Below are 25,045 nucleotides of genomic sequence, written 5' to 3' on the forward strand. Positions count from 1 at the left end.
AAAGAAGGGCCCCCCAACACCCTATCTGATAGTTCAAGTCGAGGTGGAAACGGTGGCTCTGTTGGGGGGAAGAGGGTGTGAAGAACTGGGCAGTGACACAGAGGCTTAGAGTGATGTTTAACCCTGATTGATTAGTTTTGGTCTCGTTTTCATGAGACCAAAAGGGGGACTTGTAGATAAATGCAATGGTGTGATGCTTAATAATGATGATTGTAGTATATTGATTGGACCAGATTGGACCAGAGTGCCTGTAGTGATAAGAGGAACAACAAGTGTCTTCATCCTGCAGGGTGAAGATAGGGGAAGTGTTGTGCTTTGTGTTGCAGAAAACAGTTAAGACCACGTGCAGAAGAAGGTCACTTGGAGACAGTGAAGAGGGTGGAGATGGAGTCAGACCAATCGAACGAGGAGATCTACCTACATTCATAAATATTCACGGTATTAGCCTATAACAGGGGTAGGCAACCTGAGGCTCTAGAGCCACATGCGGCTCTTTAGCCCCTCTCAAGTGGCTCCTGTGTCTCTGACTAAAAATTATATGCGATTATTTTTTAAAAGTTTTCATTCAGTTTTTCAATTGCAAAAACATGTAGCCTTTACACAGAATATGAAAATGTATTTTATTAACTAAAATATGCATCATATTTCTGTGGCCTTGGTGCCTTTTCTGCTAAATTTTGCCAAATTTCAAAAATGGTGGGCAGTCCTGGATCAAAAAAGCCTGACTAGCTATGGATTCCAAATCCAAGATAGAAGAAGTCTCAGAGGAAAGTTATTAGTGCATAGAGATAATAATAACAGTGCATGGATAGATCTTTTAATTTCTACCACCAACACTGCAAAGGTAATGTAACAAAAAATAATAAATAGTGGTAAAACATATTGATGAATGCTCATGTAGAGCCATTAATAATATTGACAGGCTAGTTTGACTATATGTGTTGTGTTACCTGCGGCTCCAGACAGGTTTTTTTTGTTTTGGGCCAGAAGTGGCTCTTTTGATAGTAAAGGTTGCCGACCCCTGGCCTATAACAACTGGGTCAGGGAAAGACAGTCAGTCAGACTTCGTGAACTGACACATTATTGTTTGTCAGGGATAGGAAGATCTAGACCCGGAGCTCTATATGCTTTATTCATTTACTGCGAAATAAAACGGATGATTTGAGACCGAACACCTTCTCCTATCGCTTCATTGACGAACTCCCAGGACTAAAATGAGCCATAGTCCAACAGATACTCAGAGGATGTCCAAGGAGTAGTGTCAGTAAGAGGGGCTCTTACCCACAAGAGAAGGAGTCAGAGTTACCAACTGTAGCTTTAAGTTGATGCAAAGTTTAAAAAGTGGCTCAAGACAACAGAGAGACTTCTGAGGAAGGACAGACACAGTCAAGGGAAATATTTCGGTCAGGTCATTTAATCATTAAACTTTGTGTTGACATTGTCGTCATTGAGCCTCAATTTCTCTTGAATAAAAAAGTAAAACAACATTCACACACCATTCCTTAACACACTCTCTCTCTCTCTCTCTCTCACACACACACACACACACACACACACACAAACAAACAAATAAGCGATGGAACAATGTTGACCAAAGGTGACTGAAAGACTAGAAAGCCCCAACATCATTTTGGGATATTGGACCTGAATTAACAACAATTAATATGTTTTGTGTTGTTTGGTATTAATATAATTATTCCATATTAACTTTTAGATATGCCTTTTATATCTCTATTTTTATGGTACTTAAGGCACAGAGCCTGGGGGGAGGCCTCAAATCACAGGCCGTATTTTCTGAACCGATGTCACACACACACATCACCATTCTGTACGTTCACAATCAGCCATATAAAAACAGTTTCTGCGTTATCTTGAAGGACATTAAACAGCAGAAAACACAAAAGGCATCCTGACATTTAAAAGTAAAACAGTGAAAGGTGTCAGCTGTAACCTGTGTAAATAAAATGTCATTCTAACATGAAGCTCTCACTTAAAATGATCACCTTTTCTATCAAAACACAAATTGTAACTTTTAAGAAACAACTTCCCTCCATCACAGTGTATTACAGTGACTCATTGCTCCTGAAAGACTCAGATATTTCAGCTGATACCCAGTGAAAAGAAACAAAGTTTCACACACAACCACAAAATGTTAACAGCAATAAAAGTTACGAGGGAGTGTTGAATGAAGATATTGTGAACTAAGGCCTTGGTTTGCTATTTCACACACTCGAGTGCTTTTGTACCCTTCAAATAATAATTAAAAAAGTCACATAACACAAGACAAGAACTTGATGGGAGAGGAGGTAAAAAAAAAGTCATTCACTGTCATCATGGACCTCAAATGAGGTGTTTTCTTTCCTGTTTTGAGCTCTCAGAATAATCCTTTTCCGAAATCATTCCTCTTTCTTCTCAGACTCATTTGCCGCTTAAAGGGATAGCTGGGATCAGTTTAAGTGCACACTACATTTAGAACATTTTTACCACATTACTTTGACGTCAGAAAGCCCTTTCAGATGGAAAACTGCACGTGTTATAAAATTCTCTTCAAAGCCAGACAAAAATAATAATTTCGGCTTATTGAACATGGCATATTTGCACTATACCAGTCTCTGTACATATTGTAAATACACACAGAAGCGACTTTTTTTTACCAGCAGTGTCTAAATGTTTCCTTTTTTATCTTTATTTATCTGTCAATATGTATTTTTAGGGTCAAAATCATTTTTTTTCTGTTTATACTTTTAGGTAAACTTTACCTATTATTATTTAACCATTTGATTACAATGTTACAATGTTATACAGCTCTGTTTACATATTTCTATATTCTAGGAGCTTTTTACTTATCATACTTACATTATTTCTTTTTATATCATACTTGCTTTGGCTATGTAAACATGTGTTTTCCATGCCAATAAAGCTTATCTGATATTGCAATTGAAATAGTTTTGCTTTATTGTGTGACTTTGATCTTTGAAATGTTTAATTTAGATTCACCAAAGTCACACAGTAACACAAACTAACTAACTGATGGTGGCCACAGTAGACCAGCAACTCCTGTGCTCTGTGAGGTAAAATTACGGTTTATGTCAGTGGAGTGTGGTAGCGTCAAGGAGAGCACCGATGTGAAAGTAAAGCTGTTAACAACTCCCTCACTGGAACTGGCTGTCTGACACAAAGGAGAGGCAGTGAAAATATTGTTGATATAGCTTACACTTAAACTTTTTTTTTTTAGGTTGCTAAAATACATTTTGCTGCTGCCCCCCATCCACAGAAGTAAATTGCTTTTCTTTCCTGGCAGTACTCCTTCTGCAAACTGGGGGCATGCAGACTGATATCTACTGTGTGCAATACACTGACTAAGGAAAATTACCTCGTACGACCCCCCTTAAAAAAATACAAACTATCCCTTTAAAGGACAAGGCCCCCTTTTGAACATCATCCAAATCCTCAAGATGAAAATAAAACAAAGTATCTCAGCACTTTTCTTGCTTCACACTCACTTACTTCACACATACAACCCCAACTTTTTCTATTCTACCACCCACATATGTATTACAACCCCGCTGTCTGACCCTGCAGCCATAACCCTGATCTGAGTTTTACACTCAGCCCCGTCATAGCTCATCATGAGCGGTGGCTTCATCTGCTTTCAGTTTGAACTCTGCCTCTGTGATCTTTCCGTCTCCATTACGGTCCTGGTTGGAAAACATATTGTCAATGATGCGGTAAGGATCGAAGCCAGGAGCCAGGCGGCCTTTGCCCTCGCTCACCTGCCGCATGATGTAGTCAGTAAACTGTGGAATCAAGGGGAGGGTTAATTCAGGATACACAGATCATATGTCTCAGATGTTACAAATATCACAGTAACGGCAGGTTATTATCACGTACCTCAGAGGGCTCAACCTGCGCGTTCTTGTCTGTGTCCATCTCAGTGAAGAGGTCGGGTGACACATCCTCGTTCCAGATGAACATGTAGCCTTCAGGAAGTCCTTCCTCCATCTCCACCAGCTCAATGTCAAACACGAGCACAGCACTCCCTGGGACTTCGTCAGCTGCACACACACACACACACACACACACACACGCACGCACGCGCGCGCGCGCGCGCACACACACACACACACACACACACACACACACACACACACAAAATTAGCTGTTAAAGTGGTAGACCATAGACCGTGTGGCAGAGTTTTCCATTTACCAGCAAGCGGCACTTATCACCAACAACCCTTCTGTTAAGCACATAAGGGAGACTGCGGTCAGCTGCAACTCGTGCCCGTGGCAACAAGTCTTATTTCTCCAATCAGAAACATGCTAGAGTGATGACATTCATACTGCACATGCTCAGTTAGACCCTTCCCCTCATCAGAAAGACAGAAGACACAATTAAAATCTGCTGCTGCATTTATTGATAAAACCTATTTTGGAAGTTGTTTTTTTCATTAGATGTGTTTCTGTTACATTGTCTTTTAAGCATGACATCTCAAAATTTTGAATTTTTTTCCAATAAAATTCTGGCAAAAGACTGTCCAAGATGACAACAATGACAACAGTGCTGATGGAGCTAATGGTGTTAAAGTGGGGAGGAACCAGACAAGAGGCACTAGGAGTCCACAATGATGCTGTCTCGACAGGGTTTCCCACACATTCATTTATTTATGGTGGCACGATCAAAGCATCTACTGCCACAAATTGATTTTGTATTTTTTGAGTTGGACTGTTCATTAGGTGATGCGCATTAGGTGGAATATAGACAGCATTCAGTTATGCATAGCACCACACTGTCGGAGCGCAGAGGGTACTCGCAACACAGAAGGAGCAGCAGGACACCAGGTGCAGTAACATGAAAGGTCATACACAGAAGTCATACACCCATCCCTCCATGATAGCAGATGGGCCAAACTATAAGTACTTTTTTCCCCCCAAAATATGGTTTCTGTCATTTTAGGTGGTTCTTATCACCTTGAAAAATGTTCAAGTTTTGGTTATGTTTGGTTTTAATTAATTATTTGGTGCTATAAAAAGGGGTTCGACATAATCATAACAGTTGTGTGTGTCAATCAGTATGCTCACGATCAATTGCGCTGCTCGCTACTGGTCAGACTGGTACATGAACGAGAACTTGATACTAGCTCACTAGTAGCAAATGGTGGCTGTTTCTGGGATATTTGGGCTTAATTTTTTAGCCCAGTGGAAGGAAGTAGGGATGTGTCTTTATATGCAGTCACTGGTCACATGCCAGAAAAGCTGAATCTTAGTTCTCTTAAGACCACCATCACATATATTCTCCATTATTACTTTATGTATGATTGTGTGAAACTTACTGACTCCTCTCTCCCCATAGCCCAAGTGAGGAGGAATAACAAGGTGCCTTTTCTCTCCTACACACATGTCCATCAGTCCATCCTCCATCCCTGGGACTACCTGGTTGGCTCCCAGGACAATGTTGTATGTCTTTCCATAATTGTACCTGAAACAAATCATGATGGAATAAAACAGAAAAATAATTGCATGTGTAGTCATTATTCTCAAACCAGCGTGTAAGAATGTAAGAGCTGAACTTTAAAATATTTTGTCGGGATGATATTGTGTGACAGAAGGAGGATTTAAGGAATGTTTGCATTTTAACTTTTTGTGGCCGAGAAGCCAAAGCCTGGTTTGAAGGCCCTAATGTAGGCAGTAATGTTATCTGAACACAGTGTTCAACTGGAGTCACATGATCTTACTATCTAAATACCTCCTTTAAAATGAAATGAAAATACTGTGCCATTGTGACCAGGTTTTTGATGGTCACTGGCATAATCACTTTCTGCTGCCTCGAAATAGCCATACCCCGAGGGTGGGGGGGGGGGGGTTGGGGGGGTATAATAAGATCTCTTCTTTGTCCAGCCTATGTCTCCTAGACATAACTGAGCTCAATTTAACACCATTATGAGATTTTGACCATTTTCTCTTACTTCTTGAACTTAGCTCCTGAGATATAACCTTCCTCTTGTCTCAGCCCAATTCCTAATTCAAGATCTTAAAATGCTAATTTTCCTCTCTCACTGCAGAAATCTTCATTTGTCTGAAATAATCCACCCCTGAGATAACAGTAAGATCCAAATATAAACAAAAAATCAGGATTTTATCTAAGTGATCAAATTAAAGTCTCAACTCTGTGTTTTTTATCTATTGTCAGACAGATAAAAACGCCTGTGAGCACAGGAAAATAACTCCTGCTGATTTATTTTTGACTGTCTATTTCTGTATTTTTAGATTTATGTTTTCACACTTACATTCTGAGCGTATTTACATACTTTATTTTTAATATTTACATACCGTGCAAATTGTTCACTCTTACTGTTTTTCTTTATATACCTGTGCTGGTGCTTATCTCTACTTGCTACAATTCTCTATGATGGCATCAGAGCGACTGTAACAAACCACAGTTTCCCCTGAGGATCAATAAAGTATTTTTCTCATTCTGATATCTCCTAAGAAAGGGTTCAGGAATAACAGATCAGAATTAAGTCATCTCTAAATAAAATGTAAAAATAAAAACTATTATGAGCAGCAAAATTTTCCCCTGAGTATGCAAAGAACATCATTAAATCTTATTTTAAGACAGATGTACATTTGCATATATCTCTGTATATCTTATATTTCCAACCATGCTGTTTATACTCATTCTTCTTGCACAGTTTTCAACACAGTGACTATCAACACTTAATCTGATATTGTGTGATCACTCTGTTGAACTATGTCTCTCTCGGTTTTTGCGTTCTCTGAGACATTTTGTTTTCACAGGACGCCGGAAAGTATCTTACTGAAGTTCACTCACGTGGAGTCGATGGACGAGCCATCCATCAGAGAGGCGTTGTAGTGATATTTGACAAAGTCTCCCTTCTTGGTTTGCTTATCACACTCCTCTGGCTTGTGAGTAATGGTCACCTCAGTGTTGTCTGATGGATTGTGGAAGTCAATGATGTGAACGTCAAACACCAGCACAGCTGAACCAGGGATCTTAGAGCCTGAAGAGAGAGAGAGATGCTAAGTAATGGTAAAAAAGAAAGATTCCACTATTTAAGTTATACTTCCGCAGGACTGACCTTAAAAACAAGTTTTAAACATGCAAAAGTAATTCCTCTCAGTTATCACTTATGACTCACTATAAGTGTGTGGTAGTGTAATTATCTTGAACTGTAATACAAGATTGTTTGTTAACAGTCGGCCGTCATATTGTTTCCTGCGTAAAAGCACATGAGCTCGTATTTAGTTACCCACCAGCAAGAGTGTTTGTTTTTCCAATGTGGCCCAGTGCATTCTGGTAGCTGTAGGTTTTCTACCTCTTGAGCAAAAGCAGATGCCACAGCTTTTTCTCTGTTTTCTCTGGTCATGTAGCATCAATTTTAAAAGTATTTGTATCTTTGTACTGAATAGACAGCCAAGTTTTATGAAAAGGCCATCTCTCCGAGAGTTTAATACTCCTTTAAGAGTAATAAGTAACAAATTTAATAGAATAAGTACACGCAAACCACATTTTGTAAACTTACCTAGTTGTGACTACTACTATTGCTCACTTTTTTATGTGATTGTGTTTGTTCTTGTTTCCTAGTTTACATTAATTTAGGTCTTTGTGTAATATAGTTTTATTTCAGTTGAAAATAAAAATCACTGAAAATGAGATCATTTTTTTAACATTTAAACAGGGTGCAGACAAAGATGGATAGCCAAGCATAACACACACTCACACACTCTCACACACACACACACACACACACACACACACACACACACACACACACACACACCTGTTCCTTCCTCTCCATAGCCGAGGTGTGGGGGGATGGTGATGGTACGCCTCTCTCCCACACACACTCCAATTAGACCCTCGTCCATGCCGGCAATCACGTAGCCTTGTCCCACATAGGTGTCATAGGTACGATTACGAGAGTAGCTGTGGAACAGAAAATATATTTTTTGAAGTGTTTTTACATTAACCCATAGAGAAAAAAAAGCACAGTCAATCTGGAAACTAAAAATACAGTTTGTCTTTGCTCACAGCATTTAATGAGATGTCTCACATAAATGGGTGTTTGGCAGCGAACAACGAAACAACACCTAAACGAGGTGACTATAGGTTGCAAATTAGTTAGACGTAGGAGCAGGTTCAGAGAATATAAAACCCCAAAACCACTGTGCTTAAGTTGCACAAAGCAATTTGTTTTGGAAGATGCATTTGTGGTTTTTGCTGACGCAAACCTACAGTGTTGTGACGCTTTAGAAAATGTAAATTCCTGTTGCTATGACGACAGCAGTACATGTAGATGCATCAGCCTGTAGCCTGTAGCATTTTCTACTTTTTTCGACACCATGGCTCCTTCTGATGAATCATGACTTTTCAACGATAGAGAAGCACTTATCAACATCAGGAATAGTTGTGTGGGGTTTGGACTGAATGCAGCAAACCGCAAGAGGATCCCCACAAATGGTATACGCCAAGCAACCAGTCAGACCAGAGGGAAGAAACGAAACTGAAAGCGCTGGACAAAGAGAGGGAGGAGACCTGGCATCAGGGCGAGGCTGACCTGACTTGGACTGAGAGCTTCTCCTCTACCAAGCCTTCTTCTGACTAATGTCCGGTCGCAGGAGAGTGGAGTGGATGAGATGCGATTAAGGTTCACTTAGCAACAGGAGATCAGAGACTGCTCTGCGTACATCTTCACAGAGACATGGTTAACCCCTAACATCCCAGATCAAGCTGTTGCACTGGATGGGCAGACCTTGTTGGGAACCATAAGGACACAAGACTCTGATCCTAATTTAAAAAAATGAACTGCAGGAATTGAATAATGCCACCAGCAGCAACATGCCCAAGTAACCGGATGGAGTCTTCATAGTAGCTGCTGATTTTAATCAACTCATCTTTCAACTCAAAATGTGGCAGGACCAAGGACAAATGTAATTTTGTTTTTTAAACTTTGATTAAAAAATAACTAATGAATCTACCTTCTACCTTCTTCTATAAGTATAAATATGAAGAGATAGAAAATGTTAGCGGCAGACAGATAACATAGTGCCTTTCTTGAGTCCTGACGTCTGTACAGAATGTCTTAACAAATACAGCTACAGTTGATGAAAATTTGCAAAAATCCTAATAAAGGGAACTATGCATCTGATATTTTCTGTCAGCCTCACAGAGATTTTCTAAAGCTATAACAAGGAATTAACATATTTGCAGCAATATTTGTTTCCTGCATACAAATAATAATAATCTGTTTATTGTAGCCTAGAATCCTTAACTCTTTAAAACCTAGAGTGACATCACTTTTCTTGTGCTACTTTCAGATGCCTTTCACATTTAAACATTTGAACCCTTAGAAAACACACTTGTCAGTCAACCAGAAAGGGACCACACATACACTTATCATCCGTTGTAGCAGCACAAGAAAGAAAAGTTACACAACTTTTTATAGGAAGCAGCACTTTTTTAAGCAAACAGGAAAATTCCACTGGTCGTGTTTAAGTTTCGATTCATCTCTCATACCTCTTCAGCCCACAGAGAGATGCTGCCACCCTGAGGCCATTTAAAGAATAGCATTTATGTCTATTAATAAAAAGGTTTACTGTGAGTCATCCTGTGTGGAGTATTAACAATGACACAAACCTGGAATCAAAAAATGTTCCATCGAGGAGGCTGCCATTGTAGTGGTAGCGTACAAAGTCTCCAGCGACGGTCTTCCTGGTGCAGGACTCAGGTACCACCTGATTGGTCACTGTGATCCCGTCTCTGGGGTTGTGGAGGTCCAGAAGTACGACATCAAACACCAGAGATGCCTGTCCTGGGATGTCGCTACCTGGAGAGAGACAAAGAAGAGGAAAGGTTAAAGATGCAGGTATGGAGACAAGGCTGAAGACAAACACTGATATTATTCCTGATTATTTTTCTAATCATGACCCGATCAATTCCTAACCATAAAGTAAGAGGTTGACTTAAAACTATTTTGTCAAAACTAATAGAATAAGCTTTACAATAACAGTGCAATTAATAGTATTTATTGTTACAAATGTCTGGCCTAATTTGAAAATGTTTTAAATGTTGTTGATCATACTGGATGTAATTATACTTTGCCTCTTTATTGTTATTTATTTGAAATATATTCATGAAGACATTGCTAAAAAAAAAAAAAAAAGCTTAAACAGAGACAGCAACTCTCAAAAAAGTTAGATCTTTCATTTTTTAAAAGATTTTTTTTGACATTCAGCAAAGGGCCACAGGTTGGAATTGAACCCCGGCCGCTGCAAAGGCCTCAGGATTTGGGGCGCACACTCTGGCGGGTGAGCTAGAGGCCGCCCCAGCTTCATATCTTTGTTAGAAATGCCCACCCTAGTTTTCCTCACTTACGAGATGCTGCTTGTGTCACCTCCTTTTTGACCCCACCACCCACGATGAGGAGCATAATCTCTGTTTTGTAGACCTTGTTGTGAGCAGTTTCATGTAGGAACTATTTTCTTTCTACTAAAGTAAAACCGCAAATCGTATCACTGCGCAGAAGGAAGCATAAATCTACTGCTGGCTCACCTAACACCACTGAGTTAGCTAATGTCGCCATTAATGTTTACATCTCGCACTGTCTCGAGCACAAACCTCTCGTCCATGAGTAGATGCACGCTTCCTTTAACGATATGGTTGGAGGTTGTTGTTCAAAAGAAAGAAAATAGTTTCTGTATGAAACTGCTCACAACAAGCTCTGTGGATTATCTTGAGTAACTGGGTCATGACCTCTGCAAAGAGACATTGCTGTTGAGTTTTTCAAATGTATTTTTGGCTCTTTGAGCACCACAAGCCAAATGCCATCTTGTTTCATTATTAGTCAAGAGAAGACAGACATCTCTGTGGCCGATATCTCCAACACTCGGCAACTCAAACCAAAACAATCTAGGCTGATAAACAGCATTACAGGTAAGAGGAAATGTGTCTTATTTTTTTATTAAGGTGTACTGTCTCTTTAAGGACACAAATGTTCGACATTGTTTATACTCACCATCTCCATTTTCTCCATATCCAAGTGATGGTGGCATAGTGATGATGCGTCTCTCTCCAACACACATTCCCAGAAGTCCCTGATCCATACCAGCAATCAGCCACCCGATCCCAACATAAGTGTCGTAGGTACGCATACGGGTGTGGCTACAGCGAAGGGTGGAGAAGAGAGGTTACATATACAGAATATTTTTGGGTGCTTTTTTGTGTGAATGAGGGTTAACTATCCAGAACAAACCTGGAATCAAAGAGCGTCCCATCCAGCAGTGTGCCGTTATAGTGGTAACGAACGTAGTCAGACACCTCCACCTTTCTGGAGCAGGTGGAGGGTGTGTGGTAGGTTTTGATCTGGACGCCATCATCTGAGTTCCACACATCGAGCAGCAGGACATCAAAATGGAGGATAGAGTCAGGGGGGATGATGTTACCTGAGGACAAAAAGCAAGTCATTCATTTGTGTTAATCACTTACACACAGGGTATTCTTGGAAATATGGTTAAAATGAATTAATGCTTTAGATGTGAAATAGTTAAGAAGACATTCATTTAACTGCTGCCTCACAAATACACCATAGCTTTTTTTAAAAATTATTTTTAATCAGGATGTGGGTGCAAATCCTACGTGTCCTAAGTGTTCAGAGACCTATGGTATTTTGAAATGTTTATTTGGAATTTTTTTAAAAAATTGTGTACTTGAAAGACCGTCAATCTGTTTAAAGGAAAATCGTCCACTCAAATTCACTAGCTTTTAAGGTAGGGCTAAAACTAATGATTCTTTTCATTCTCAATTAATCAATTACTTGTTTCATTTATAAAATGGTGAAAATGTCAGTGTTTCAGTGTTTTTCCAAAACCAAAACATATTCTGTTTACTGTCACAGAGGAGGAAAAAAAAGAAAAATAAAGAAAAATAATAATATTTAAAAAGCTGGATTAAGAGATTTTCTTTAAAATATTACTATCTTACTTATTTAAACCAGTGAGTCCATTATAACAATGGATTTGGAATAAATTTAAAAGTTGACAACTTATCAGTTAATCTATATTTACTGGCGCAGCTCTATTTTGACAAATTTCAAGCTTTTGAAAGTCAGCAAGTTTAACTCAAAATTAGCACGTCTGTGTGGCTTTGTTTTCCCTTTGAAACGTTGCATTTTTAAGAATCTAAAATACATCAGAATTCGCTTATTATGCACATAATGTATTTAATAAGCAGTGCTGCAAAGCTTGGTCAATGAATCGACTTTTCGATTGACAGAAAATTAATTTGCAACTATTTCAATAATTAATTAATTATCTAAATAATTAAATGCTTCAGTCTTATTAAATGATGTATTCCTCCTCTCCTTGTCTTAACGTTATAGGAAACTTTGGGTTTGGGTTTGTTGGTTGGACAAAACAAGACATGTGACAGCTTTAACTTGGATTCTAGAAAACTGTGAAGTGATTTTTTTTTTACTGTTTTGTGATGTTTTATAGTATAAATTAAGAATAAATTAATTGCAAAAGCAATCTGCATATTAATTAAATATGATAATCGTTAGATGCAGCCCTACTAATAAGTGTGTAATCATGCAAAGTAAACTACTCATGTCATAAATCCCTCAGATTTGCATTAATAGGACATAACAGTGGTGTCCTCAGTGCTGGCTGATCACTCCGTCTGCTCACCAACATTCATTTTGGTGAGTGTGACATCTCAATTTGTGCTTGCAAACATAAGCATGAGTCACTGCATTTTGAGCGTCTGGTAGCTCAACAAGTGTACAGGAGACATAGGAGGAGAAGAGGGTGAAGCTAAGGAGGTGTCGGAGGAGGGGTGCAAGGACTGTGTGGGTGGCAGACATTAAATCCTTAGTACTGATGAGCTGGCAGGCCTCTTTCCGGTTTAAATCTCTGTACCTCTTCCAAAATCTCACCTCTCTATTTTCTCTCTCTGATGTTCGCTGTGATAGACGTGACGTGGAGGACGCAGCCACAGCTTCTGCCTGTCCACACATGCCCCCTTCTCTCTCCCATTATCTAACTATTTCATGCACACACAAATACATACACTGAGACACCAGTCTCTACATGTAAACAGAGCCTCTACATTCTTCATCTCGTCACTACAATCATGTGTATATATTGACATTTTTTGACACTCCGCAGAACTCATGGTGGCCCAGATTTATTTACATTCATATACAGATCTAGCAAGTTAATCTGTGTGCTGCTGAAGCTCTACCATCTGCAGCACAGTTACAAACAGCTGCAAAGCCTTGATCCAAAGCAGCTTCCTCCGAGCTGCTTCCTGGTTTGTGATGTCCCTCTGACATCATTTAACATGGACGCTTGGGAGCAGCCCACTTCCTCTCTGCTTCAACTAGCACAACACAACACAGCACTTTCTGCAAAGATTCATTTTTGTTCATGTGCTCCAGCAAATCTGCAACAAAATTCTCTCATTGTTAAAGTGAGTGGTGCCAGCTGTGTGCTCACTCATCTGTGTATTTATAATGACTCCCCAGAGGAATAAACACTGGCACCATCTCAAACTCTGCGGAGAAAATGTTATGTTGTCCCAAATGTTTCAGAACAATAAGCCAGGACAGAGAGATATGACAGGAAGTTTAAAACACACCATATCCACTTTTTCCATATGCAAGGTGAGGTGGGATCTTGACCAGGCTTCTCTGGTTGACACACATCCCCACCAGAGCTTTGTCCATCCCTGCAATCAGCTGCTTCTTGCCCACAAACACGTTGTAGGTGCTGCCACGGTCGTAACTGAAACACAGAAAAATGCTGCTTATATACCTGTGAAGACAGAAATGACTGCATTACATTCATTCTTGCCTTACCTCAATCACACCTGTACTCATACCCGAAAACAAACCCACTTCACTGTGAATATGTTGTATCATTACCGTACGTTGTGGAATAAATAAACTGGAGAGAACAAATCTCTTACTTAAAAACTTACTTTAGCAACTCAGAAAAAAACTCACTTGGGCAAAACTCAACAAGATGACACCCTTGCTGGCCAGGGTGTAGATTAATACAAAGGGACTCAAAACTGAATAAATGCACCAGATTCTTATTGTTGTATTACGTTGTTTTGTTCCAGATATTACATTATTCAGGATATGTGACTTAAATTTTAGATTACTGAACCCCCCTCGGCTTTCACCTGCACAATGTCACTTAAAGAGACACATACTGATGAGGTAGAGACCCAACCACAAAGAAACATTAAACAACACAATATGACAAGGAGATAGAATGACTACAAAAAATTGTAAAACTGGTGCAAAGAGTCACAGAGAGACTCACAACAATGTGAAAACACCTGAAAAGTGACATATAATCACTACAAAGAGATACAAAGGAACTTCAGTGAGACACAAAATGACAGCAAAGAATTACAAACCAACTACAAAAAGATGCGAAGCAACCGTAAAGATACAAAACACAGAGAGAGGCACACAAAACACCAACAGAGAGAGATGCAAAACAGCTGCAAAGAAACACAGATACCCACGCTGACTATCACAAAGGGCAAAACGATTAGAGACGCAAAGAAACTGCAAAGAGACAAACAATGCATAATTATTACAAAGAGATGTAAAACAGCAACAAAAAGAGTCTAAAAACAAATATAAAGTCTGTGTTTCCTGCTCCTATGTCAGCGAGCTGGTGCTGCCCTCTGCATGTCTGTGCCCAGGGGCTCATTGTATGATACTGCGCCCCTGATTAAGATACATCATAGAGGTACACAGCCAGATTAAAATGTGTAAGATCTGACTTTGCTCATATCAGACATCCTTTTAGTCTGATATGAGCACAAGAAAAGGACACAACATAAACTAATACTGCAGGGCCCGCCTCCTATAATAGCTCAAATTCTTAACAAATGTGCAATCAATTAAATGACCAAAAAACCAAGTCAATCTGGGGCTTTGGGGGGATCTAGGTACTCTGGGCAGCTCAAACCTTTAGTACATTGCTATTACTGTGACCAGGTCAGTGGTTCCTAGAGTGTGATCCTGGGACCTTCAGAGGTCCTGGATGGCCCTTGGTCCACAGGTTTCAATGAATCCAGTGTCAAGCAGGCTAATATTAATCTAAAGGCAAAATCTGAGCAAATGTGGGTCCTTGGTGTAATCAAACTGAATATGAAAGGTTTCTGAATCCTTGAATGAGGCTTACATGTATCCAGAGCTCAGTCTGCCTGCCTGCGTGGCTCACAGGGGCGAACCACTAAACGCGCACTTTTACGCATCGCGCACGCTGTTCGCACCGTGCACCCGGTCTGCTCTGCACGCTTAAACATGAAAAGAAACGCACTCTCTGATCGATACTCACCTCGAGTCGAATTTCTTGCCGTCCGGAAACATGCCGTTGTAGTGATACCTGACATAATCCCCTACTTTGACTGCGCGGACACACTCCTCTGGCACGAAAGTTTTCTCAATGAGGATGTCGTCTAACGGTACCGGAGGAGCGTTGCAGGCGACAAACGCAACCAGAACCGACAGATAAAACATCACCTGCACGCACTGATTCATTTTCACTGCACAAAAACCTTCAGACAATAGAGATAACTGCGGGTACGGCCTGTGTGAGTGCGTGCTGCCTCCCTGTTCTCCGGTACTTTGATTTCCTCTACTCTGATTTGGACAGAAGTCCTGCCCCCGGTCCCAGAGCAGGAATGATCGTGTGTCAAGCCACATAAAACTGCACAACTTCCGGTTAAACCTAAATGTAAACCATGTTTCGTTGGTAATTGCTAATTCAAACTGCTCCAAAAAGCAAGATCAGATTCCACAGAGACTCGCGATGACTACAAAGATATGCAAAAAGAAAGAAAAAGAAAAGGAAACCTGCAAAGAGACATGGAGAGACTCATGAGGACTGCAAGAGATACAAAAAGGCAAAAAGACAAACAACTACAAAAATGCAAAACAGCTGAAAAGAGACACACAATGAATACAAGGAGGTGAAAAACAACCACAAGGGTACTGCAAAGAAACAGAAACTCACATGGCAACGAGAGATGCAAATCAGCTGAAAAAAGACACAAAGTTATTAGGACTGAAAAGAGATGCAAAAACTACAAAGCGACAGAGAGACTCACAATAACTACAAGAGTTTCAAAACAGCCATAAAAAGACACAAAAAACTCCGACTACAAAAATATGCAGGACAGCTGTAAAGAGACACAGGGAAACCCAAGACGACTGCAAAGAGATGCAAAACAGCTGCATAGAGACACAAAGAGACTTATGACTGCAGAAACATTCAAAACAACTGCATACAGACAAAAAGAGACTCACAAAAATGCAACAATGGCAGCCACAAACAACTACAAAGAGATACAAAATCACTATGAGACACCAAGCACCTGTGTAAGAAACAAATAAATTCAGAGCTCAGATAGACAGTCGTGCCTTTATTTTGAAAAGACATTCTTACTTCCTGTCACACACGGCTTCTTTCTCGCTGACCTGACGCACTGTTGGATTGAATGGGATAGTTTGGGGCACCACGTATTGCTCTTGCGCAGTGCAGCCTGTGAGATGTGTCAACGTGGTAACGAAGGGGTCTCACAGCTGCAAAAACAGCCCCCCCGGGCCCATTTAAATCAGAATAATGCACACATCTGAATACGTCTCTGGACTGCAAACTGTCACATTTTACTATTAGATGATGTTGTGTCCAAACTGATTACGTTGTGTTTTGGGGCTCAGGCCTTTGGAGGGGGGAGACCAGGCAGGAATGTCTCTACGTGGCAGTGGGAGGGGAAGGGACACTCACTGTGGGGTTTAATCAGTGACCCAGAGGAAAAGAGTTTCAACTTTAAAGAACAGCATTTTATGTGTTTTGCCAGTCCTGGTATATAAAATAATGGCTGAATGGATTTGACCTTTATCTAAAAAAAAAGCACAGGGATATCTCCCCCGGTTATTATGTTTTACTTTAAAAGTTCTCCTCTCTGTCAGATTTTTACTTGCTGTAAGAGGACAGAACAACAGCAGTGATTTACTTGTGCGATTCAGGGGGAGGAGCAGCTCCAGCAGCCCCCACCCGCTACAGCGGCTGCTCCAGCCCTGCGCCCGGGGGTGGGGAGGCTTTTGTCCGGATACGTGTTGGAACTTGAGGCGGTCCTACTTCAGGATCATCCCACCATTTCCCTAACTCAAAAATGGCACCCTCCACTTCTTCCCAACTCTTCTCGGTAGTTTTAATCGCATTTTTCGTCTCTGGTGTGAACTCCCAGTATGAAAAATACAGCTTCAGGAGTTTCCCCAGGCACGAGCTGATGCCCCTGGAGTCCGCGTACAAATACGCGCTGGACCAGTACACCGGGGAGAAGTGGAAGGAGACGGTGGAGTACATGGAGGTGTCTCTGCGGCTCTACCGACTGCTGCGGGACAGCGAGGCCTTCTGCAACCTCAACTGCAGCTCCGTCAGGCTGGACGACGAGCAAAAGTTTGCGGAGTTTCCAGAACTGCAGGCGTTTGGGAACGTCATGAAGAGGGCGCAGTGCCTGAAGCGCTGCAAACAGGGGCTGCCCGCTTTCAGGCAGACCATGCCCAGCCGGGACACCATAGACGAGTTTGAGAGGAGAGAGCCGTACAGATACCTGCAGTACGCCTACTTCAAAGTAAGCAAATATGTTAAATGTGGGGTCATCGGGGGGGTCAAGCTCTCCAAACGTTGGGCTTGTATGCTTTTTCATATTTGTTTATCACATGGTGATAATATTTGGTGATGGTTTCCAGTTTCTATGTTAACATCACAACTTTTTTTCCCCTAAATGCGTTCTGACGTCACCTACGTGCCACGGATGCACAGGGGGGTCCTGCACTTTTTCTTGTGAATACTTGTGCTTTTTTTTTTTTTTTTTGAAAAAGAAAAACAAACACTTACCAACCTAAGGACATTAAACTGTTCGTCACCTCTACACGAAACTAGTTTAAATTTAGGATTAATTTATAATCACATTTTATTTAAAGTCAAAAGTTGGAGCTACATTTAGGCGCATGTAGTGATCAGAGGTGGAGGAAGTATTAAGATCTTTTATATTATTTTAAGAAAAAGTAGCAATACAGCAGCATAGAAATACTCTGTTGCAAATAAAATCCCTGCAATTAAATGTACTCAAGTAAAAGTAATATTAGCATCAAAATATACTTAAAGTTCCAAAAGTAAAAGTATTAATTCTGCAGAATGACGCATATATATATGGAATATAGTGGAATAGTATAAAGTTGAATAAAATGAAAATACTCAAATAAAGTAAACATACCTCCAAATTTTACTGAAGTGAAGTACTTAAATAAATGAACTTAGTTACATTCTGCCACAGGTAGTTGTGATGGTTATGGTCTAATTTGCACTTACAAACAGTGGTGTGACAAATTAAAAGAAAAAAAAGAACTTCAAATGAGTTGATTTGACCGAATTTTCAAAAACAACATGGATTTCTAATTTTCTAAAATATAGTCCTTGAGTTGTTCTGGATTTTATTGGCAATTTAATAGTTATAAAAAGGGCACCATAGTGGTAAATGATAAATGGACTATAATGAGTTTCAGGTCTTAGTGAACAATGAAAGTGCTTTACAATGTGAGCACCATTCACCCATTTATAAACACATTCATACACTGATGGCTGAGGCTACCACAAGGTGACACATCTACATACCTTGAATATTTTTGTGCATGTGGTCACAAAGAGCACAAAGGATGAGCAGCAACCTCTGGAAATACGCAGTTTGTAGGCTATTTTAATGCAATGTTTTTATTCCTTTCCCAGTTAAATGAAGAACCAATAGAGAACTACGTGGGCTTAAAGAGGTCCTCTTCTGGCTCTTCAGCTTAGTGTAGTACACTGGGGAAAGAACCAGTAGAGAACCTCTAAAGAACTGCTCAGGGCCTTAAAAAGTTCTTTGTGTGGCAGCGATGCTATACAGTAGAAAACCTCAATGTATGTCCAAGATGCACAAGATGAACCCACAATTTTGGGCCAGAGTACAAACCACCGACCCTCTTATTGTTAGACGACTGCTCCGCCTCCTCAGCCACCACCGCCTCAGTGTAGTCTTAGTATAGCATTTGCATTATTTCCTCCACTGACCAAAACAAAATAGCTGTTAACGTGTGTGTCTGTATTGTTTCTCCCAGTCTAACAACCTGGCAAAGGCGGTGTCTGCTGCCCACACATTCCTGCTCAAACACCCCGATGACGAGATGATGCAGAGGAACATGGCCTATTACAAGAGTCTGCCCGGAGCTGAAGAACACCTCAAAGACCTGGAGACCAAATCCTATGAGGTACACACACACACACACCCTGCATGCATGTCAAGAGTCACACCCATACCCACATGTCTGTGTGAACACACACACACACATACAGAAACCATCCTATTATTGGTTGTGTGGGTGTGTTGATGTGGTGCACTGGCTGAGCTCACCACATCATGGGGAAGTTTATTCAGTCTGGTGCTGCCCAAAATGAGGCCTGGAGACCTTCAGTGGTCCTTGACTGGGCTGACGTGGCTCCAGTACGAATGACAAATAAATCTGAACTTGTTATAGTCGTTAACGAAGAAACGAATGGCTTCATAATTTTGTGTTTTTGACTTAATTAAAATCAACATGTTTCTCTTTAGGAGTCCTAAATGTAGAAAACTGTCCCTGTCAGAGTTTACAAATAGTTGAAACTAATTAAAAACTTAAAGTATTATATACTTTAATAAGAAAATATATATATATTTTTAACATTGCGAAATGCTTCAGTAATGCAACCATGCCCAGAATGAACATATTTTAATTTGTGTGTGTGTTATTGCAGACATTGTTTGTGCGTGCGGTACGGGCGTATAATGGCGAAAACTTCCGTACTTCGGTGTCAGACATGGAGCTGGCTTTGCGGGACTTCTTCAAGGTCTATGACGAGTGTCTGGCTGCATCCGAGGGCCCCAGGGATGTCAAAGACTTTAAAGACTTCTACCCCTCGATAGCAGGTCAGTTCACACCCGCCTCATTTACAGGTCTAACTCTGGTTCCACTGCAGGGAAAGCTGCAGGGGGTTGATATTTTTAAGAGTAAACTCAAGACCTACCTTTTTAGTTTGGCTTTTAGTTGAACTTACCTATTTATATATTTACTATTTATTTATACATCTTAGTCTGTTTTATTGTTTTACTAGATGGTATATTACATTATTTTATTTTATTATTATTTTAAACTTTTTTATCTATTATTATTTGTTCTGTTACCTTTTATCTACTATTTAGAATATTTTATTTATTTTACTTATTATCAATATTATAGTTATTTATTTTTTAAATCTTTTATCTAAAGGTTTTTATCCTGCCTTTGGTGTTTCCTCACTTATGGTAGCGTTTCCTCAGTCCCTGTAATGAGTAGTCTTATTTCAGTGCTTTAATTAATCACAAAGTCTTACTTTTTAACCCATGTACCTTTGTGTGTGTGTGTGTGTGTGTGTGTGTGTGTGTGTGTGTGTGCGTGTGTGTGTGTGTGTGCGTGTGCGCCTGTGTGTTTGGGGGGAATTGTGGGGTTTTTTGTATAAAGCACTGTGTTACAGTTTTGCTTGTATAAAAACTGCTATACAAATAAAATAAAGTCTAATTGATTGATTTCTGTTATGCCTCTTGAAAATCCCCTTTTGCATCCGTCTTCTTTTTTGCTATTTTATTAACCCTTTCTCCAACATATTTCTTGGAATCTCTTCTCTACAGATCACTACATTGAGGTCCTTGAGAGGAAGGTGAGGTGTGAAAGTGACCTGACACCTGTCGTTGGAGGTTTCGTCGTTGAGAAGTTTGTGGCCACCATGTACCACTACCTGCAGTTCGCCTATTACAAATGTGAGTAGCATTTTGTTTCCTAAGCTGTATTGTGTTATGACTTTTATAAAGGAAAATCCTCTGATAAAGTGATGTAATTGTTGTGTTTTTAGTGAATGACCTGAAGAACGCAGTACCATGTGCAGCCAGCTACGTGCTCTTTGACCCCAAAGATGAAGTCATGAATAATAATGTGGCTTATTACAAGTTCCACAAAAACCAGTGGGGGCTGACAGAAGAGGACTTCCTCCCCAGATCAGTGAGATATTTTAATAACCATAAATCTTTTGCACAGAGTATGCGGGGTGGAAGTATCAAACATTTATTGATAAAAATGGAGATGATGAAAATGCATGTGGTTGAAAAATTAACATTTTGGAGCAGAAGAACAAAAAACTGTTGCTATAAATAAAAGATGGAAATTGGGTCTTATAAATAACAATTGGTTGATTGGTTACTCTATTTTTCTTTACAAATACATCTCATCACTTCCATTTTGATTTCAATTCTTTTTTCCACCCCAGGCATGTCAAACCGGTCCACAGGGGGGCCGGTGTGGCTGCAGGTTTTGTTTCCAACCAAGTAGCAGCACACCAGACTTGACTCATTTAATCAACTGATCTCCGTCTTCAGACAGTTGATTGGTCAAACTGTGTGCTCTTGGTTGGTTGGCACAAAAACCTGCAGCCACACTGGCCCCCCTGTGGACCAGTTTGACATGCCTGCTTTAGACCAATTTATTTAAATGATAATTGAAAATTTTGTGTAGCGAGTGATGAAAGTGAGACAGTAAAAATGATAAAACGTGGCTCTGTTTCCATCATATTACGATTAAGCAATCGGCTTTAAATTAATCAAATCACTTGATAATTTATCAATCTATTTCTAACTTCAAGCTAGCCTCGACCAAACTCTTATAATGCTCCCTCATATCAAGAGGTATAGGAACCTGATGCCGCCTTTTTCAAGTCTTTATGCAAAGCTAACTAGCTGCTGGCTGTAGCCTCAAAAAAATGTCCTTTTTTTAATGGAACACTGTTTATTCTAATATTGCTTTCAGTGTAATTACAATGCACATAAATGCACTTTGGTTATGCACTTAATACTGTGCAGTTTATATTGTATCCACATTAGCACTGTATTGTATGGGACGTCATTGCTGGTCAAGGGGCCAAGAATTTAGCTCTTTTTGTATTTTTAATATGATAAGATGCAACAATAAAGTGAATCCAAATATTCAACAGACAAATATGTAAGTGATATCAATTTTATCATCTACAGTAACTCTTGGCAAGAAAGCAAACATGTTGCTTTAATTGGCTCAAAAGGTAACCGAAAGAGTCAGTAAGATGAGAATATTGACTCCACTTGCAAGTCTGTACGCCGGTAGCAGCCTGTTAGCTTCACCAAGACTTGAAATAGAGGAAACCAGCCAGCCTTTGTCTGTCTATTGGTAACATTGGGAGGGACACATATGAAATAGGAGATTTGGGGTTCCTCTGCCAGAAAATTTTGAGCACCAGAGTGTCACACTTTGGACTAAAGAACAGACAGAACCCAAAAGCAAACAGAAGAGTACTGTTTTACAATAGTGAACTGCGCAAGAGAATGATGGGCAGGACAGCTGGCTGAGGTGAGGGGTGATCCGTGTTTCTGTGGTTACCTCTGGCTGGAGGTGTGGACAGGATGGCAGGCAGGGAATCCTGGCAGAGATCACAAAACAGGAGCAAAATGCAAACAAGCAAAAAATGGAAAAGATTGGAAACAGAGCTGGACTTGTGTCACAGCAATCCGACAGGGAATGATTGTAGAGCTGGCTCTCCTGAAGGTTGCAGACTTGATTGCAGGCAGGTGTGTGGATTGATGAGCATCACCAGGTTTGCAGAGTGAAGAAGTGCAGTCAAGGGATGGGGGGAGAGCAAAGGACAAACAAAACCACAACAGTCGCACACCAAACACACAAAAGTGACAGGAAAAAATAAAAAAATATCACACTTACGCAGACACACGAGAGTCACTTAGGGCCGGTTGTAACACAGAGACTTAACTGACTGCATTTGGGTAATGTTTTATGTACCAATGAGTTTCTTTTCTGCATCAATTTACAGTGTAAATGACTTTAATTTTGTCAAAATGGAAGCTAACCAGCTGTTTTATATTTAATTCACAGATATAAGAGTGCAATCAATTCTCAAACTCTGCATGAAAAGCAAATAAGCATATTTCCTTTCAGGCTCTCTCGATTAACAACATGTGAAATTGATTCAGGACTTGGCCTCTGCTTTCTTGCTCCACTCTAACACACATTTTACCTGCTGTGCTCCTGTGTGTGTGCTACAGGAGGCACTGCGGTACCACAATCAGACCACCATGCAGCTACAGATGTTGGAGTTCTCCAGACAGCGCCTGGTGAGCGATGATGAGGTGTGTGCTCACGTCTACATATTTCTGCGTGTTATGGGATGCTTCCAGCCAGGAGGTTATCTGTAGTCAAGTGAAGGGAACACCAGTTACAGTCTACAGACCTGCATGACTCCCATAAAATCAGTTAGAGTTTGGATCAGGGCTTTATCCTTGTGTAACTTATGGAAAAACCCTGGATTCTTCAGTCAGGTCACATGACGCCCTGCAGTACAATGTGGGCCCTGTGTTTATTAGGCTGCAATAAGGCTCACAGCCTTGGGGTGGCAGCATGACACCGACATTTAATTTAAATTATTATGACACTGCAAGAGGACCAAGGCCATCAGGTCAACCCAACATAAGCCAGGATTACACGCTGCATGTGGTAAACACCATTCAGCTCTTGACAATAATCTCTTTAGTAATGCCAGGTATGAGAAATCACAGATAGAACTGTAAGTAGGAAGATTTATGCTTATGCACTTCATACAGACCCTCCTGAGTTGTCGCTGTTTTTTTCTCTCTCGTGTGTGTGTGTGTGTGTGTGTGTGCGTGTGTGCGTGCGTGCACAGGGCGAGGTGGTGGAGTTCATAGATGAGTTCCTGGACGATGATGAATTGCCCAAATTGGAATCTCCGCCCAAATTGGGATCTCCGCCGATACACTGAAAACCACAACAAAACAACACCTCCCAGTTTGTATTTATTGGGCTTTGCCAGCAATTGGTCACTGTGTTTTTATCTGCAGATCCACATACTGAATATTGTTTTTAATTACCTATTTTATGCACTTAACATCAAGTTCATGGACATACAGCATGGTGGCTAAGTGATTTAAACACAATGATGACAATAGAGATAGAAATAATTTTACTCACTGTTTCATGGATCTGTTTCTCCACTGTGAATCATGTATTTTGTTTGTCAGTAACTGTCATTTTTACAATGAAATGGGAATAAAACTTGCCAAACTACAGGTCTTCCAAATAAGTATCACAGTTGTTTTTTTTAAAAAACTGTATCTAAACATCCTTTTACAAACTGTCACGCAACTAACACAGTATAACCCAAGTCTTATTTCTATGATTTCTACAGTCAAATGCTCAGTACTTCCCAATAGACAGCAACTTTCTGATGAGAAATTGAACTGCAAAGAAACTTATCTACTCTCTCTTCAAAGCCAGACTCCACTGATGGTAATTTTACCTCGCTGAACACTGGAGTTACTAGTCTAATGCTGCCTGCCTCCATCGGATAGTTTGTTATTGTGTTACTTTGGTAATTCCAAAATAAGCCTTTACAACACCAAGGTCATATACTAACACAAACTAGCTAACTGATCAAGGCAGTAGTAGAACAGAGGGGTGTTCTACAAAGCGAGATGATTGCTTTAGGGAAGTACTATGTTGAGTCTAAAGCCAGGGTTTCCTGTACTACGAAGGTGACTCTCTTTTAACCAGGCTAGATCACCATAGTAACTTATGTGTCAAACTAAACCTGGTCGGGAGCAGGTTATGTTCTGAGTTTCCATCTTTTACAACCTCTTTGAGGAGCATGACTTGATAATCTATGTCAGCATATGAGCCATACAGACTGCCAACTGAAATAATGTTGTAAATACACGTTATACAACTTGTTGAGCTGTCGTCAATCAACCAGTAATCAATAAATCCAATCAATAAATCACAGTCAATTAGGAAAAATAAAGTTTTCTTCACAAATTCTGCATAACATGGGATGGTATACAAAT

At 40.2% G+C, this 25,045-nt stretch overlaps 2 protein-coding genes across 3 annotated transcripts; one reads left to right on the forward strand and one right to left on the reverse strand.

The window, feature by feature from the left end:
* Positions 1 to 1,398: 1,398 nt before the first annotated feature.
* Positions 1,399 to 22,684, reverse strand: fkbp9 (FKBP prolyl isomerase 9). 2 transcript variants are annotated; one of them, XM_042506139.2, is made up of 10 exons: positions 22,557 to 22,684; positions 13,655 to 13,800; positions 11,271 to 11,460; positions 11,034 to 11,179; positions 9,656 to 9,845; positions 7,800 to 7,945; positions 6,830 to 7,019; positions 5,331 to 5,476; positions 3,892 to 4,055; positions 1,399 to 3,797 (listed from the first exon to the last, which is right to left on the reverse strand). In XM_042506139.2, the coding sequence occupies exons 2-10, from the start codon at positions 13,740 to 13,742 to the stop codon at positions 3,618 to 3,620; spliced, it is 1,440 nt and encodes a 479-aa protein (XP_042362073.1). In that variant the 5' UTR covers positions 13,743 to 13,800; positions 22,557 to 22,684; the 3' UTR covers positions 1,399 to 3,617. The 2 variants fall into 2 exon arrangements, with proteins under 2 accessions (XP_042362073.1, XP_042362072.1); XM_042506138.2 differs by lacking the exon at positions 22,557 to 22,684 and adding an exon at positions 15,379 to 15,718.
* On the forward strand, positions 16,929 to 24,285 carry crtap (cartilage associated protein). The gene is made up of 7 exons (XM_042506141.2): positions 16,929 to 17,680; positions 19,203 to 19,352; positions 19,876 to 20,047; positions 20,786 to 20,914; positions 21,007 to 21,152; positions 23,234 to 23,317; positions 23,869 to 24,285. The coding sequence occupies exons 1-7, from the start codon at positions 17,219 to 17,221 to the stop codon at positions 23,962 to 23,964; spliced, it is 1,239 nt and encodes a 412-aa protein (XP_042362075.1). The 5' UTR covers positions 16,929 to 17,218; the 3' UTR covers positions 23,965 to 24,285.
* Positions 24,286 to 25,045: the final 760 nt, after the last annotated feature.

This window comes from Plectropomus leopardus, chromosome 17 (genome assembly GCF_026936395.1).
Source record: "Plectropomus leopardus strain MGB_pleo_1.0 chromosome 17, ASM2693639v1, whole genome shotgun sequence".
In the NCBI taxonomy this organism is placed as follows: Eukaryota; Metazoa; Chordata; class Actinopteri; order Perciformes; family Serranidae; genus Plectropomus; species Plectropomus leopardus.